The sequence below is a fragment of the Talpa occidentalis genome, unplaced genomic scaffold, assembly GCF_014898055.3.
Source record: "Talpa occidentalis isolate TD23 unplaced genomic scaffold, MPIMG_talOcc4v2.1 talOcc4.3, whole genome shotgun sequence".
Lineage (NCBI taxonomy): Eukaryota > Metazoa > Chordata > Mammalia > Eulipotyphla > Talpidae > Talpa > Talpa occidentalis.
Window position 1 is genome coordinate 122,790,507 of NW_023603184.1, and position 18,870 is coordinate 122,809,376.

The 18,870-nt window shown below is 37.4% G+C and overlaps 1 protein-coding gene across 1 annotated transcript in view; it reads right to left on the minus strand.

The window, feature by feature from the left end:
• TYW5 (tRNA-yW synthesizing protein 5) overlaps positions 1–18,870 on the minus strand; it is a 30,551-nt gene that overhangs the window by 6,644 nt on the left and 5,037 nt on the right. The window contains exons 2-7 of the mRNA XM_037523790.2: positions 18,644–18,798; positions 14,320–14,389; positions 3,948–3,992; positions 2,930–3,067; positions 1,243–1,330; positions 322–438 (exon numbers count right to left, since the gene is read on the minus strand). Coding sequence (XP_037379687.1) covers positions 322–438; positions 1,243–1,330; positions 2,930–3,067; positions 3,948–3,992; positions 14,320–14,389; positions 18,644–18,798 — 613 coding nt within the window. The remainder of the gene's footprint in view (positions 1–321; positions 439–1,242; positions 1,331–2,929; positions 3,068–3,947; positions 3,993–14,319; positions 14,390–18,643; positions 18,799–18,870) is intronic.

Below are 18,870 nucleotides of genomic sequence, written 5' to 3' on the forward strand. Positions count from 1 at the left end.
TAAATGACCGTTCTCAAATACGTAGGTATTTTAGAAATGTAATTATTAAAAACAACCAAGGTATCTTTTCTCAAAAATAGTGTGTTGTTTGATGTACTTTAATAACTTAAGAGCTCAACATTATAAACTGCCTTTGAAAAACAAGACTTAATTTTTAAGAATTTTCCTAAGCATGCTTTAATCACACACATGGTTGTATATAAAATAATGTCATGTAAGACAGGATACATATAACATATATTTGGTACTGAGTCATATAGTGGGTGAGTGTCAGAGTACAGATATTATAAACAGCACATTTCTGAGGTTTAGAAATCTTACCAGGAATAAATAATATATCTCCAGCTTCAAGGAAACATTCATACCTTCTTGCCTTGGAAAACAGTGGATATTTAGCTAAGTCTGGATTATCTATATTCAGTACTTCTGATTTAGTGCCTGAAGTTAAAAAAAAAAAAGGGATAATATAGATTAAGCAAAGTTAACATTTTAAAAAAAGTAATCACAAAAATAAATTTGAAAATGTATTGTTTTCTGTACAATTACTATACCCACACTGTGAGAACAATTACTATTTTTCTGAAACCTAAGACAATTTTCATTGACCCACCCTTTATCTATGATCACTGACATGCATGTAATATAATTAAGGAAATCTAAAAACCTCATACTTCATCTAACCTATCATTACATGGACATACGTACACAATGGAGAACACAATATATCATAATTATGAAGAAGTCCTAAAATGTTTTTCTATGAGAATAAAGATATTTCTCAAAAAGATCAACTGAATAAACTAGACTTAGAAATACAAACTTTTTTTTTTAAAGATTTATTTATTTATACAAGCACTGAGTACAGTCAGAAGCACAGGAGGGTGAGAGAATTCACCAGAGCCAGAGCATGGAGCAGAACAGACAGACTGACAAAATACACTACTGAGGGGAGCAGTGGGCGCTGCAGGAGAGGTCTGTGCACCATGTGGGACCCTCATCCGGTGGCCGGGGATCGAACCAGCGCTGCAGAGATTGCGGGCAGCTTCACAGCCCAGCGCTCTACCGTTGTGCCACCGGGAGGCCCAGAAATACAAACTTTTTTAAAAAGTACCTGATAAGGGCCTTCCCTGGTGGTGCAGTGGTTGAGCACTGGGTTGAGAGGCTGCCTGCAGCCTCCGCAGAGCCAGTTCTATCCCTGACCACTGGTGAGGGTCCCAACAAAAAAAAAAAAAAAAAAAGTACCTGACAAATATAAATACTGGGCATCTCGAGGACTGAAGAGTACCACACGTTTTTTTCCTGTCACTTGTATTAAGAAGTTATCCATTACCTGAAGACCAATAAGAAATTATGGATAAGCAGTATCTAAAATTCAAGTAAATTGAACCAATGGTATTTAAAAGTTAACTGTAAATCCTATCCTTTAATAACTGCCTTAGTAATATTCTACCAATGAAAACACTTACATTCCAAATATAACTCTGCCTTTTTTGAACATACTCCTATAGCACTGCCTTAAAATGGGAAGGACTGCAGTCAGGAAACCCGTTGCCCTTGCCTCACCACTATGGCACTGAGGGAGTTACCTCAATTTAAAGTCCTTTTTGGTTAATATTTATTTTACTTATCATTAAGGAATGCTAGAAGGCCAACATTAGATAACAGACTGGGAGTACTTAGGAAAGTTAGGTGTTGGGAACATACAACATATTGCAGCAACCACTGTTGTCACTCTAATAAATGCCAACCATAATTTGATTATAGGTATCTTGATCTCCCAATTATTTCTACAGAAATTTAACCTAGCAAATTTTCTTAATACTGACTTTTCCTGTATACGCAAGGGTCTACTTTGTTGGTATACATTGTGAAACATATTAAAAGAAAGAGATACATAATTCTCAGCAAGGAATTAAAATATATACAAAGATATGTTCATGATCACTTTACCTAAGCATTTCTCCTTTCAGCTCTGACTTTTACTTATGTAAACCTTAACTATATAATTACTATTCCTATGACTCGTTTTTAAGAAAAGCTTTATGAGTCCATTAATATTAAAAATAAAAGGGATACTACTTTTAAAAAGTTAAAATATAGACACAGAACATAGTTAAGAATATGTTTATCACATCTTTTTTCACATCATTCATCTAAATCCCTTAACAAAACAACATACTAAGATTATGTCAAGCTCAATTATAGTTACAATGTCAAAATACTCCCAAAAGGTCCTCAGCTGAATTATGAAATACTTATTAAACAATGATTTAGAACTTAAAAAAATTCTTTCACTTTTAAGAAACCTTTCAGAAACTGCTTTAATTTCCTAAATTTCTCCACCTCAAACCAAACCATACACAATACTAGATTTTCAATGTTTTAAAATTATGTATATATGTGCACATATACTTAAGCAAATAAAATGTTATCACTATGTAAATGATCAAAACCAATATTGTATATATCTTGCTGCTCAACAAAGGTAACACATTATACAATTTTAAGAGATTTATATCCTAAGACTTTCGGATAACCCCAAATTCTTAAGTTTGGAAATGGCTCTCCATAAACTTTTGTCTTTAACATTCCTCATGCCACAACTTTTAAGAATTCCCCCTCGTAAAAAAAAAAAATTTCCCCTCGTCTGCTGGCCATTTTTCATGTATTAAAAAAAATTACTTCATAAAACAGCATATATATGATAAATCAAAAACAAGACCACAGTGAAATGCAAATGTGAGACACAAATTAGGTTTTAGCATTGGCTAAATAATTCAGTCCAATTCTGTGTGCAGAGTCAGTTATCAAAACTCATGTTTTAGCAAATTAATATGTCAAAGATTTTACAGTATTCTACAGAAAGTTGAAACTGTGAATGATAAATCAAAAAAGCTAAATATCTATTGTAGCTTTAGATTGCTCATACATCATAGTGAGTCCATAGTTGCAATCCTGGTGAACTTATTCTAAAAACACTGGAAAAGAACTGTTCTTCTTTGAAGAATTTTGGAAACTTAATATCTCCTTCCAATAAAGGAAACTGCTTTCTGATATCTGCAACATCCTGCATGAAGAGAAACATAATCTTCAAAAACTAGATTAAAAATAGTACCAGGAAAGTAAAAAATTTAACGACAAATACAATATTGGCATAATGTTTATTTCATCGAGAGCTCTCATCAGACCCCATTGATAAAAGAGTAATAGGGCAAAGCTATTATTGTTTTAAAATACTGTAAGATGACTACAACCAACAAATGCCCTCTCAAATGAAGAAATAACAATATAACAAGATTCAGACACAACAATATCACTCTTAGGCTTAATATGTTTCATTAATAGATAGATTCCTGTTCATTTAAAAGATGAATCATACAACTATCATCTATCCTAATATTAAGTATTTTAAGTTCAGATGTGAACTTAACATTACCAACTATGTAAAACCTTTGGGGTTTACTGAGGGAGGAGAATAAAAGAAGGTAAAGAACTAAACAGTAACATGGGGGAAAAAACACAATCTCATTTGTTCTCTTTACAGGCCACTTCTTAACACTACAAGTCATATTAACTTGACTCTGATATAACCTAAAGATTGTATAATGAATTATTCAGAATTTTTATAATTATTTTAGATATTTTATTAGCTAAATGGTCAACTCTAACATATACAGAATTGTAATATATACAACTGTAATATATACAGAAGGAACTCCTTAACTGTGTACAAATTAGAGATGACTTCAAATGCTAAGATTTTATGATCCTCCCTGAAAACTAAATAATCAAGTTTCAATCTTTTATGCAAGGATACAAATAGAGAAACGAATGGTAAAGAAAAAAACAAAACATGTTTCAGGCAATGAGTATAAAAATTCAATCCCAGTTAAAAAGCATATATCCATTTAAATTTTAAATAATTATATTACATTCATGATTCTTACCTTTCTAGGGTCTTCTCCAAGTGACCGTAAGTAATATTTCTCATCCTTACATGTCCCAAAAAATAACATCAGCATTCATGTAAAACGTTTTAGGAATAAAAAACAAAGGAAAATAAGTCTTAAAATCTTAGGTAGTTTTCTGAAAAGTTGTTTTCTTACCCTTTCTACTAATGCTCTCTGGTGGCCATCTGAAGAAATGTCTTTATATGCTTATAATAAAGACTGTATTCACAAAACAATAAGTAAAATAAATTCTAAAAGCTACTCACACATACCACATATACTCAACTTTGACTTTATAATTCAAATTATTTGGACGCTTAGTAATGTCTTAAGACTTAAAGAATTCCCATTTGAACAGCACATGTGATCTCAAGGTATATTAGAAAACTAATATAATACAAATGTGGACTAAGATAAATAAAATATCTACATTTTTAATAATAAATTTGTTTAAAATCTGGAACATTACATTTTATCAGGCTAAGCCTATTCCTGATCATATAAATTCTCTATTTAAATCCTTTAGCGCCAGCTTTGGCATAAATTAGAAATATATCAGAGTAGTAAATTTGTTACTTTTTAAAATTGTCAGTCACAGGCCTCCCTTGTGGCGCAAGGGGTTAAGACGCAACCTATGAAGCTATTTGCTACCACTGCAGCACAGGTTTGATCCCCAGCCAGGGAGCTACCTAAGGTGTATTTGGAATGTAAGTGTTTTCAAAAGCAGAGCAGACCTCTTCTGACTCACCTGCTGATACCCTCAACAGTATATTTCAGTCAATCTGCATGTTCTGTTCCCCACTGTCGCTAGTGAATCCTCTCACCCCACCCCACACACACACCTCTGGCCTGTACCCCAGTTCTTATATACATAAATAAATCTTTAAAAATAAAAAATAATAAATAAATAGGGCCTCCCCTGGTGGCGCAGCGGTTGAGCGCTGGGCTGCAAAGCTGCCCTCAGCCTCTGCAGCGCCGATTTGATCCCTGGCCGCCGGGCAAGTGTCCCACATGGCGCACAGACCTCTCCTGCCGCCCACTGCTCCCCTCAGCAGTGTACTTCGGTCCTTCTGCCTGTTCTGCTCCCTGCTCTGGCTCTGGTGAATTCTCTCACCTCCCGCACTTCTGACTGTACCCAGTGCTTGTATAAATAAATAAATAGAGGATCAACATGGCAGCGAGGAAACGCTGCGAGTAAGATCTCCCATTAAAAAAAAAAGTTAATAGGGAGGAAAAGCAGCAGGTCCCAGTGAGAACTGGGACATGGAAGATAAATGGGCGACTCCAGCAAACTACCTGAAGAAGAAAGTTGCCATAAAAGAGGAGTAGAAGGGAGGAAAGGTCAGAACCCTGCTACCCTTCCCCACCCACAAAGTCGGCACTCTCCGACCAACAGAAAGGAGGAAAAGACAAAAAAACTAAAACAACCAACAAGAACAAACTACGGATCAAGCGGGACTGTAAGTGGAAAGGAACTATTTCAGCCATCACACCCTGTGAACTGGAGCTGTGGAGAACCCTGCAGGATTCGCTGCGGAGGTGAGCAAACGGCTCCAGGTGCCATTAGAGAAAAACAGAGACCCCCCCCCCCCCAGACCTGCACACAGCCCCGGACCAGCCGATAAGCTTGTGCAGAAAAGCTGTGCGCTTGAAAAGCAAACGCGGATCGCGGCTGCCCAGGTCCCCGCGCATGTGTCCTAGGCTTGCGGGGAGACACCTGGGGGCCCTCACTGAGGTGAATGTCCCTCACTGAGTAATCAGAAACCAGGCACCCAGACACGGAAGTGGGGTGCAAAAGGCGCCATTTCTGCGGACACTGAACTGGGCTACAGCCTGCGTCCTGGACCTGAGGGCTTTGGAACTGAGACCCGGGGCACGAAATTCGTGGCGTGGGTTCCCCACGATGGTGGGGCATGAGGCAGACACAGCACCGCAAAGCCGTTGAGGCTTTCCCCATCTCTACCACTCTGTTCCCCTGTCCCACGGGGTAAAAAAAACAGCTCCCCAAGAACACTAGGAGAGATCTCTGGCGCCACCTAGCGACCAGAAAAAAATCACCAACACCCTATAGAACAGGGACCTTTCTTCAGAAAAGACTGCTTGAAACCTGCAGACGGGGCCCAGAGGGGGAGCGGGAACCCACTGCAGGGGCAGACCGGGTGCAGAAGAGTGTGCTGTCTCTGAATCGCCATTTTAGAATAGGGACCTTTCTTCAGTAAAGACTGCTTGAAACTGGCAGAAGGCTCCCCGTGGAGCTAGTGGGAGAAGGTTCCCTGCACATTCAGAGGTGAGCTGAAGGCCCCCACAAGACCAGTCCCACCTGGCAGGAAGTTGGAGCCCAGAGGAGGATCCAGAGATTTGGAACCCAGAGTGCAATCCAGCTGCCCCACCTCCAGGGAAGTCTGTGGGACTTCAAGACGCACATTTGTAACTAAACACAGAAGGAGGAGAGATTCTGTGACAGTGACCATTAACATACTCAAAGTACCACTGCCTCACTAGACTTCTGGCATAACAGTTTTTGACTCATTAGGATTGCCAGTTTCTGAAACTCCCAAAAGAACACACCAAAGACGCCACCAGTACCAGCGGCACAGTGTCCCAATGCATAAGGCAAATTAGAAGACAGGCAACAGGGAAAAGAAAAACTACAAGCAAAGTAGCAACGCCTCAGAAAAAAGACACACCAAAAAAAAAAAAAAAAAAAACAAAAAACCACCCACCAGCTTGCAACTACGGTGAATTGTAAGAACTTCTGAGCCTTCCAGAAAAAGAATTTAAAATTGCCGTGATGAAAAAACTGATGGAAGTCATTAAGGAAAACAATGCTCAGAAGAATGAAATTGAGTCCCTAAAGAGGGAAGTAAAGGAAATGCAGGAGATCAAAGAATTAATGGAGGCACTAAGGAACTCTGGGAAAAGCAATGAAAGCAGAATAGATGAAATGGAAGAACGAATAAGTACTCTTGAAGACACAGAAATAAAAAGAACCAAAACAGAAAAGGAAAGAGAAGTACGAAGGAAAAAGACCAAAGAAAGACTTCAGGAACTATCTGACTCCATGAGGAAAGGAAATATAAGAGTTATAGGAATCCCAGAAAGAGAGGTGAGAGATGTAGGAACAGAGAAAATATTCAAGGAAATAACTGAAGAGAACTTCCCAAACGTGAAGAAGGAGCTGAAAATTGATATACAAGAAGCAAGAAGCACATCAAACTTATATGATGAAAGGAAAAATACAGCAAGACACATAATAGTAAAGCTCCCAAGCAGCCAAGACAAGGAAAAAATAGTGAAGCTGACAAGAGGGAAGAAACAGATAACATTCAAAGGAAAACTAATCAGACTGACATCAGACTTCTCCAAAGAAACACTACAGGCAAGGAGAGAGTAGAGGGACATAGTCAACAGACTCCAAGAAAACTCTATCCCGCAAAGCTATCCTTCCTCTATGAAGAAAGAATAAGGACCTTCCCAGACAAACAGAAACTCTGGAATTTCATTACGACTAAACCCCCACTCCAAAAAATACTACAAGGAGTCCTAAAGCCAGAACCTCAGGGGGACGAATAACAATGAAAGAAGGCCAAAAAAAAAAAAAAGTTATTAAAAGAATAAATAAAATCAAAGGAAAGACAAACACAATGGCAACTACAGATGCTAACATATCAATATTAACTCTAAATGTAACTGGACTAAACTCTTCAATAAAAAGACACAGAGTCGCAGGCTGGATTAAGAAACAAAACCCAACCTTTTGCTGTCTCCAGGAAACACATTTAGCTACAAAAGATAAAAATAGACTCAAAGTTAAAGGATGGAAAACAATCCTACAAGCAAATGGACCAAAAAAGAAAGCATGAACAGCTATACTTACATCAGATAAAACAGATTTCAAACTCGAAAAGGTAAAAAGAGACCCCAACGGTCACTACATTATGATCAAGGGGACAATACTTTAAGAAGAAATAACACTCTAACATATATTCACCAAACGAAGGAACACCAAAATATATCAGACAACTATTATCATCTTTGAAAACAGACATCAGAGAAAACACATACGTAGTGGGAGACTTCAACACACCACTATCAACAATGGATAGATCGAGACAAAAAATAAGTAAAGACACTAAAGCTCTCAATAAGGATCTAGAGCGCTTGGGCTTAACAGACATCTATAGAACACTAAACCCAAAAAAATCTGTGTACACATTTATCTCAAGAGCACATGGATCATTCTCCAGGATCGATCACATACTGGGACCCAAGACAAACATCAACAGATACACCAAGATTGAAATCATACCAAGCATCTTTTCTGACCATGAAGGCATCAAACTAGAAATAAACCATAAAAAGAAGACAAGGAACTCTCCTACCTCATGGAGATTGAAACCCACACTACTGGAAGACCACTGGACAAATGAGATCAAAGAAGAAATTAAAAAATTCCTTGAATTGAATGACAGGAGGACACCAATTTCCTAAATGTATGGGATGCAGCAAAAGCAGTAATAAGAGGAAAATATATAGCAATAGAGGCTCACATCAAGAAACAACCCAAAGAACCCAAAGAAACAACCTAATCTTGAAGCTCAAAGAACTAGAAAAAGAACAAAAAAAAAACAAAAACCAAAACCAATAGAAGAAATGAAAAACAAAGCTGAAATAAATGAAATTGAAACTAAAAAAAAATCCAAAAGATCAATGAAACCAAGAGCTGGTTCTTCGAAAAAAATCAATAAAATAGACAAACCCCTAGCCAGGCTCACAAAGGAAAAAAAGGAGAAAGCACAAATAAACAGGATCACAAATGAAAGAGGAGAAATCACAATAGACACAGCAGAAATCAAAAGAATAATCAGAAACTACTATGAACAGTTATATGGAAACAAGTTCAACAATCTAGAGGAGATGGACAAATTCCTACAACTCTACAATCACCCAAAGCTAAAGAAGAAATTAAACACCTAAACAGACCAATAACAAGCAGCGAAATTGAAATGGTAATCAAAAACCTCCCCAAAAACAAAAGCCCAGGACCTGATGGATTTACAAATGAATTCTACCAAACGTTCAGAAACAAGTTAGTGCCTATCCTTCACAAACTCTTCAAAAAATTGAGAAGGAAGGGATAATACCAAATACGTTCTATGAAGCCAACATTACACTAATACCAAAACCGAACAAGGACAACACAAAAAAAGAAAACTACAGGCCAATCTCCCTAATGAACACTGATGCAAAAATCCTCAATAAAATTTTAGCTATCAGAATCCAACAATGTATCCATAAGATAATTCACCATGACCAAGTAGGATTCATTCCAGGGACACAAAGATGGTTCAACATCCAAAAATCAATCAACGTTATCCAACACATCAACAAAAAGAAATATAAAAACCACACGATAATATCAATAGATGCCGAGAAAACTTTTGACAATGTGCAACACCCATTCATGATAAAAGCCCTTGAAATTCTTGGGATACAAGGAACATACCTCAACATCATAAAGGCCATATATGACAAGCCAACAGCCAGTATCATTCTCAATGGCGAAAAGCTGAAAAAAGCATTTCCATTAAGATCTGGAACAAGACAAGGATGTCCACTCTCACCACTGCTTTTCAATATAATACTGGAAGTCCTAGCCAGTGCAATAAGACAAAAGAAAGACATACAAGGAATCCAAATAGGAAAAGAAGAAGTCAAACTATCACTATTTGCAGATGATATGATAATATACATAGAGAATGCCAAAAACTCCACAGAAAACTAATTCAACTAATCAATCAGTTCAGTAAAGTGGCAGGATACAAAATCAACACGCAAAAGTCAGTAGCTTTCCTATACACAAAAAATAAATCTGAAGAAGAAATCAAAAAAACATCCCTTTATTATCGAAACAAATACTTGAGAATAAATCTAACAAAAGAGGTACAGGAACTATACAAAGAAAACTATAAAACACTGTTAAAAGAAATAGAAGAAGACACAAAGAAATGGAAAGACATCCCCTGCTCATGGATTGGAAGAATAAACATTATTAAAATGGCCATCCTACCAAAAGCAATATACAGATTCAATGCTATTCCAATAAAAATTTCAATGTCATTCTTCAAAGAAATAGAACAATTATTGATGAAATTCATATGGAACCACCAAAAACCCCGAATAGCCAAAGCTCTTCTGAAAAAAAAAGATGGGAATGGAGGCATCACACTCCCAGACTTCAAACTATACAAAACCTTAATCATCAAAACTGCATGGTATTGGAACAAGAACAGACACACAGACCAATGGAATAGAATAGAAAATCCAGAAATAAACCCGCAGATTTTTGGTCAACTAATCTTTGACAAAGGAGCAAAGAATATGCATTGGAGCAAAGAAAGTTTGTTCAATAAATGGTGCTGGGAAAACTGGGTCACTACATGCAAAAGAAAGAAGCTTGACTACTACCTAACATCATGCACAAAAACCAACTCAAAATGGATTAAAGAACTAGACATAAGATCTGAAACCATAAAATACACAGAAGGAAATAAAGGCGAAACACAACTCAAAATGGATAAAAGAACTAGACATAAGACCTGAAACCATAAAATACATAGAAGGAAATAAATACAGGCGAAACACTACATGATATGCACATCAAAGACATCTTTACAGACACATCACCCAAAGCAGTGATAGTGAAGGCAAAGATAAACAGCTGGGACTACATCAAATTAAAGAGCTTCTGCACAGCAAAGGAGACAATAACCAAAACAAAGAGAAACCACACCGACTGGGGGAACATTTTTGCACACAACACTAATTAAATAGTACTGATCACAAAAATCTACAAAGAGCTGATGAGACTCAACAAAAACAAAGAAAATAATCCAGTCAAAAAATGGGCAGAAGAGCTAAAATGAAACTTCTCTGAAGAGGAAATGCAAATAGCCAACAGGCATATGAAAAAATGTTCAACATCACTTGTAATCAGGGAAATTCAAATCAAAACTACAATGAGATACCATCTCACGCCAGTGAGAATGGCACATATTAAACAAACTAGCAACAACAAATGTTGGCGAGGTTGTGGAGAAAAAGGAACACTCCTGCACTGTTGGTGGGAGTGCAAACTGGTCCAACCACTATGGAGAGCTGTGTGGAGATTTCTTGACCTACTAAACATAGAGCTTCCATATCATCCAGCAATTCCACTCCTAGCTATTTACCCAAAGGACACAGAAACATCAACTCCAAAGAGCACCTGCACCCCTATGTTTACAGCAGCACTATTTACAATAGCTAAGCTTTGAAAAGAACCCAAATGCCCAAAAGTCGATGACTGGATCAAGAAGATGTGGTACATATACACCACGAATATTACTCAGCATTCAAAAAAAATAAACACATGCAATTTGCAACAACATGGATGGAGCTGGAAGGGATCACGCTCAGCGAAATTAGCCAGAAAGAGAAAGGAAAATACCGGATGGTCTCAGTCATAGCAGGAATCTAGAAAACTTAAATAAGGGACCAGGAAAAAGAATATAAGAAAGAAAATATCAAAATCAACAAATAACTATGAACCAGACACTCAATGGGGGGTGGGGGGCAGGGAAAGGAGGGCTTGGGGTCAAAATAAGGGGGTTGTAATTGTATGGGGAATATAAAAATAAAATTTAAATTAAAAAAATTAAAAAGAAAAAATAAATAAATCTTTAAAAATTCTTTAAAAAATAAATAATAAAAAAATTTAAAAAATTGTCAGTCACAACTTCACTGAGTGTAATAGAGAACTGCTTGAATTATAAAACATTACCACTGCCTGCATTTCCTATAATTAGAGAAATAAAATATACTAGGTCAAGTATAAGGAAAATTCAACTAAAGAATTCTGCCTTTTTTTTTTTAAGATTTATTTATTTATTTATACAAGCACTGGGTACAGTCAGAAGCTCGGGAGGGAGAATTCACCAGAGCCAGAGCAGGGAACAAAACAGGCAGACTGATGAAATACACTGCTGAGGGGAGCAGTGGGCGCAGCAGGAGAGGTCTGTCGTGCCATGTGGGACCCTCGCCGGTAGCCGGGGATCGAACCGGCGCTACGGAGGCTATGGGCACCTTCGCAGCCCAGCGCTCAACCACTGCGCCACCAGGGGAGGCCCAGAATTCTGCCTCTTTTATATCAACATTATCAGAAAACAAACTTCAAAATATGTCTCACTTGCCTTAACAACATATTCTATGTCTATAACCATGAATTTATACTCTCAGATACACTGTTTCTTATTTCTGGCTAGCACTGTATCAGGTAATGTCTATAAATTACTAGAAAAACAAGTTTTAAGGTATGTTCTTCAAAATTCTAAGAGTTTTCAACCAGTTCTAATGTTTCAGGATTTACTATAAAAAATTAACTAATGAAGCAGTTAGTTACAGAGTTGCCTTCAAGAAGGAGTCATTGCTTTGGTGCTAGGAGTGTGATTAACTACGGCTCCCAAGTGACAAGTCCTATACGTCCACCTCAGTCTTTGAACCAAAGACACCCTTCTTTGTGTCACAGCCCAGCTAATGACTGAGCAAGAAGCTAAAAGGCCCAGACATTTTTACCCAATGCAGGACTCCTCTACCAAAAGTATAATCTCAGGATTTCCACATCGAGCTGGCAGAGACTTGGTCAAATCCCCATCATCATCTGATGGCTTCCTCTTACCTAATCCTCCCTTCTCCTTATTACTCTCCAATAAACCTTTTATACTCCTAATTCCAATTTAGCATCTGCTTCCTGAAACACTGAGTTGATAGTCCACATTCATCTTATTTACATACTTTTTAAACTTCTATCCTTTATCCTGTCATTGTTTTTACTTTACTTGACATCTCATGGTTATTTATAACATGTTGCTCATACCTGTTACCTCTGATAGGAAAATACAAAATGGCAAATGCATATACATGGTAAAGCATAGTTATAAGGTTTAAAAACATTTTCAGGTGTGGCTAATAGAACCAGTTTTAGTAGCCATTCTAGCCATGTTATAGAATCACAGACCTCCAGAGTATGAAGAGGTCCTGGTGGTAACCTAGTGTAATCATTGCCTGATAAACTAATTTTTTCTTTTTAAAGATTTATTTATTTATTTATACAAGCACTGGGTACAGTCAGAAGTGCAGGAGGGTGAGAGAATTCACCAGAGCCAGAGCGGGGAACAGAACAGGCAGATTGACAAAATACACTGCTGAGGGAAGCAGCGGGCGTGGCAGGAGAGGTCTGTCGAACCTTGTGGGACCCTCACCGGCGGCCGGGAATTGAACCGGCACTGTAGAGGCTGTGGGCAGCTTTGTAGCCCAGCGCTCAAGCTCTGCACCACCAGGGGAGGCCCCTGATAAATGAATTTTGAAAATACAACACCTTTTACAACCAAACTGACCACTAGTACAGCTAACTCAAATGCAGACAAAAGTTATATTCAAAGCTTAAAAACAAAATTTACTGGGCCTCCCCTGGTGGCGCAGCGGTTGAGCGCTGGGCTGTGAAGCTGCCCACAGCCTCTGCAGGACCGGTTCGATCCTCAGCCACCGGCAAGGGTACCACACTGTGCGTAGACCGCTCCTGCCGCTCCCGCTGCTCCCCTCAGCAGTGTATTTCCTCGGTCAGCCTGTTCTATTCCCCGCTCTGGCTATGGTGAATTCTCTCACCCTCCCACGCTTCTGACTGTACCCAGTGCTTGTATAAATAAATAAATAAATCTTTTTAAAAAAATTACTTTTAAATGTGCTTTTGAGATAAGTCACTTTTTTAATCTATACTATAGATATGGTTCAATTCTTATCTCAAGGTGTTTAAATTGAATTTTTTAAAGCTGTACTATGTAAGGTAACTAAATAGATTTGTAATCCCAAACATTGTAGTAAATATGCAATAGAAATCACATTGACAACAACTATAATAATAAATTGTAGAAAGTCTAAGTATCAATAAGATATGAAAATAATGTTCTCTATTAGCATTTGAAATTTGCATATCAGAGAACATTTTCAAAGGCAATAATATTAATAGCTAAATATTTAATGAATAATTTCTGTCAGGCACTGTACAGATTTTATTTATCTAATTATCATAAAAACCTTATGAAATAGGTACTGTTTTTATTGCCATTTTATAAATGAACATACTGAAGTGAAGAAAAATAATTTGGCCAAGGTTTGAGACCCAATAATTAGTTAGGATTCATGGCACACACAGCCAAGCCTAAGAATAGCTATCAAGAAGGCAATAGTTCTTGTATGACTGCCATTTTTTATAAGAAAATCCATTTAGCATATATTAAGTATATAACTAAATAAAATATTAAAAACAAATTACCTCTGAAATAAAGAATTCTTTGTGCTTTTCTTCAGCTGCCCTCTGAATCAACTTGTCAAAAGGTAAAGTTCTGAAATAAACACCCAAGAATCCTCGGAGTTAATAAAACCAATTGGTAATACTCTAAGCACTAATTTATAGATATGCTGGAATTGGATTCGATCTTATTTTACAATATCCATTTTTTTTGTATAATCCATTATGTAGAATTCTATTATTTTCAAAAGTAGTCATGTACTTATTTGGCCTAGGCTGTATGTAACTTTGATTTCAAGAATTAAGTTTTTTAAAATTTATGGTACAGATGGATCCATCTCACCTATTAATATCCTCTTTCAAGTTACTACTAGAAAAATACCCTTGAGAGGGTATTCCCTCTCAAGGTCCCATCCTATCCCATCAAAATTCTAGAATCTTGTACATTAAGATATCCTATCAGTGATATGCTACCTGGTTTTCTCTGGGAATACATAAATTTTCAGGCTCTTCTTGCAACCTGTTTTCAAGCATTGAGACAAAAAGTTTTGTGATGAATGGGACAAGCTAATTGTGCTACTTTGGAAGAGAGTAGACAAATGGTCCAATGAAAATAAAGTCTCCCCCCTCCCCACCCTGCAACCGATCTTCCTGCCTTACCACCGCAGAGCACAGAAGCCCTAACACTGTTCTCATCCTCCTGTACCACCTCTGTCATTTTGAGGTTTCTGTGGACTATCTCAAGGAGAATTCCAGTGAAGTGACCCATTTTCATTCTTCTTCATTTTTCTGTCCAATTACCTACTTCCTTTCATCTTGGCAAATAAAGCTGAACACCATGGAAAAAAGTTTGCGTCCCTTACCTCACCTTCTTGAACATAGAGGGCATTTCCTCTCGAGGTACCATCCTATCCCTCCAGCCTTCTAGAATCTTGTACTTAAAAATACCTTATCAGTAACACAAAACAATAAAGTCCTGAAAATCATCTGGGTCAAAACTCTCTTCTCCTACCCCACCACATTCCAATCTCTAAACGCTGACTGAGAGTTGTAATATTTTCCCTTTTACTACCAAGTATCATTCACTTAAAATCTATACTGAAGACATAGGGAAAAAGGTTAAACAAAACCCTTTTCTCATTCTCTAACAAAATGACTGTGAGCTTACCTTCTAGTAATGTTCTCCTGGAAACATACTGGCTTAAGATAAATGGGAAATGTCAACTATGATATCAAGTAATGCTGCTTATTGTAAAAAATGGCCCTTGACTGGTGAACCTTGTCTAACCTAGAAAGTTAGTTAAAGGACTATAAATATTTGTTTGGAAGCAGATTATCTGGCTTCCCCAAGTGCAACCAGATGGTGGAACTATGTTCCCTGAAGGAACCTAGAAGCTAAACTTAGATATAAATCTTTCTTCCATCATTTTGACCTACATGATCTGGAGTAACTTAATGTTTTTCTCATCCATATAGTTATTTTTAAAAACTCTACCTCATAAATTGTTCTGAAGTTTAAATGAGTAATAGCATCTGATAAGAGCTTATTAAAGGACAAATGGTGAAGTAAACAACAATGATAATGTATCCATTAGAAGCAAGTGGTCATTAACATTGGAAAAAAAGAAAGAAAAACAGGCAATTCTCCTCTGAATCTGCCCTCACTCACTCGAGTGTGTACTACCAATAAAGCTTCATTTCTAACTCACATTTTTAAAAAAAAGGAAAGAAAGAAAAGAAGAAGAATCTTCACTGTCCTATTTCCTATTTTGGAATGACTGCTTTGCAAGATTAAGACCAGGACTGAAGAAAATATAAGAAGCATTAAAAGCAGGATGATGACATGAATTAAATGATAGGTAGAAGTGGTAAAGCTTAAATAAGATTCAGACTTTTAAAAAATAGCTTTGACAAGATGAATCCAACACTATTCTTTTACCACAGAAGGTTCTTCTTGTGAAGACTAGCCTGACTCTGGAATAGTGAGAGTTACCAAGAAGAAGTAAAAGTTAATGTGGAAATAAATTGATCTTCAAATGTTTAATAAGCAAAAAATACAACTTTAAACTGAAGTGATAGTGATGTATGTGTGCAGAATTTCTTACTTTTAAATAGTTGGTCTAGAAGCCCCTCTTTTTTCAATGTCCCTGGCAATTGCAAAAATTGACTAAATCTTTCTTTCTTGTACTAAGAAAATAATCTTGCAACTCTTTAGTTCTAATGAAAGACTTGGAGGAAGTTGGAATAAGAAGTATTACATAATGTATGTGCTTCAAAACAAGTTTATAAGACATGACAAAACATCAAGGCAATTTAAGACGAAGTTTCAATACCCATTTGTTATGGCATTGGAATTTCTGGAAAATAAACATCATTAACTGCAGTTTGAAAAACACTCATCATTCCAGCACTTTCTTCCACTTTCTTGATTTAATAAAAAATGAAAAGTTCTTACACTTGGAAAAATTTATGGCAATTAAATTCAATTCATGTCCTATTAAAAACCAAAACTATAATGATGAATATTCAAAGGATCAAAAACTGTAAAATGCTTTGGCAAGCTCCTGTACAAGCCTGGAAAGCTCTAATGAGAAAGGAATGGCACTGGACATTAGAAGCTCTGTTTAACTCATCTCTAAACTCTGGAAGGAACAGTGAAAGCCACCTTTCTTTAAAAATCAGTCTTTTGTTTTTCAACAGATTGAATTTGCTGGGAACTACACGTGCTCAGAATTTGGAAGTCATTTGACTTTTAATTTAACATTTTAAATAAAACTCATGGGAATAAGTAACATCATAAGATTACCGCATTTAAAGTTTTCAAGTTTAGACATTCTGCACTTTTCACTCTCTTACTTACTTTTAGGAGGTCCCAAAGCATAAAATGACAAACATGAGGGGAAAAAATTTGTTAAAAGTTATTTTATCAAAAGAGGAAAGTATTTTTTTAAAGTTTTCCAAGTTGATGAAAATACCATACCACAAGAAATCTACTTGTCCTACATTCCTCTAGAAGGCAGCCAAAAAATAAAAACATAGGCTTACATTTATCTGAAAACATGGAATTAGAAAATCTTCTAAAAATAAAAGCATTAAAAATTTAAAAAATATTATGGGGGAAAACTTTAGAATTTATTACTCTAGATAAGAATTACTAATGGGATAGGTTCAATCAATTAATAAAGCACTAAATGAATAAAACACACCCAGTTCTAGATGTAATTAACTCCAGTTAAAAAAATCCTTAATTCCAGGCTTTCTCTGATGGCACAGGCAGTTGAGCACCGCGCTGTGAAGTTGTCCGCAGCCTCTGCAGCCAGGGTTCGATCCCAGCCGGGGAGGGTCCCACATGGTGCAGCAGACCTCTCCTGTCTCTCCCGTTACTCCTCTCAGCTGTGTATTTCGTCAGTCTGCCTGTTCTGTTCCCCACTCTATCTCTGGTGTATCCTCTCACCCTCCCGTGAATCTGGCCTGTACCCCAGTTCTTGTATAAATAAATAAATAAATCTTAAAAAAAAAAAAAAAAAATCCTCAATTCCTTCCATGACTCCAGAGAATATTGGGTATACACCCTTTTTTAAAACTGATCTTTATAAATGTTTTTGTATAATCTGTATAATCCTTTAAAAAAAATCTTGTCTTTTAAAAGTCATTTAAAAATTAGTAAGTGGTTCTATCATGTCAAAAGACAAGGTGCGGGGCCTCCCCAGTGGTGCAGGGGTTGAGCGCTGGGTTGCAAGGCTGCCCGAAGCCTCTGCAGCGCCGGTTCGATCCCTGTCTGCTCCCTGGCCACTACCGGAGGAGGGTCCCGCACGGCACGCAGACCTGCCGCCCGCTGCTCCCCTCAGCACTGTACTTTGGTCCTTCTGCCTGCTCTGCTCCCCGCTCTGGCTCTGGTGAATTCTCTCACCCTCCCACGCTTCTGACTGTACCCAGTGCTTGAATAAATAAATAAATAAATCTTTAAAAAAAAAAAAAAAAAAAAAAGACAAGGTGCGGGCCTCCCCTGGTGGCACAGGCAGTTGAGCACCGCACTATGAAGCTGCCTGGCACTGTCAAGCTGCCTGCAGCCTCTGCAATGCCGATTCGATCCCGGCCAGCTGGCGAGCGTCCCACATGGTGCAGCAGACCTCTCCTGTCTTGCCCTCCCGCTGCTCCCCTCAACAGTGTATTTCGTCAGCCTGCCTGTTCTGTTCCCCGCTGTCTCTGGTGAATCCTCTCGCCCTCCCGCACATCTGGCCTGTACCCCGGTTCTTGTATAAATAAATAAATAAATCTTTAAAAAAAAAAAAAAGACAAGTTTTAAAAAAGTTATTTGTATGTCCAGAGTAAACCTCAGAAGAAATACCTATATACAAAGTTCTTACTAATGAAGTCCATCTGGGCAACTGCAGCAACATGAATCTTCACTTCTCTCGCTCCTCCGACCTGGCTTAGGTAATCCACTGTCCATTTACTTGTGCATGCCCCTAGATCAATTCCTTCCAATACTAGAGGCTTTCTCTGTAAGTAGGAGAAGAAACACAATGAAATTGAGGGAAAACCAACGACATATAAGAAGGTATATTTAGCAAA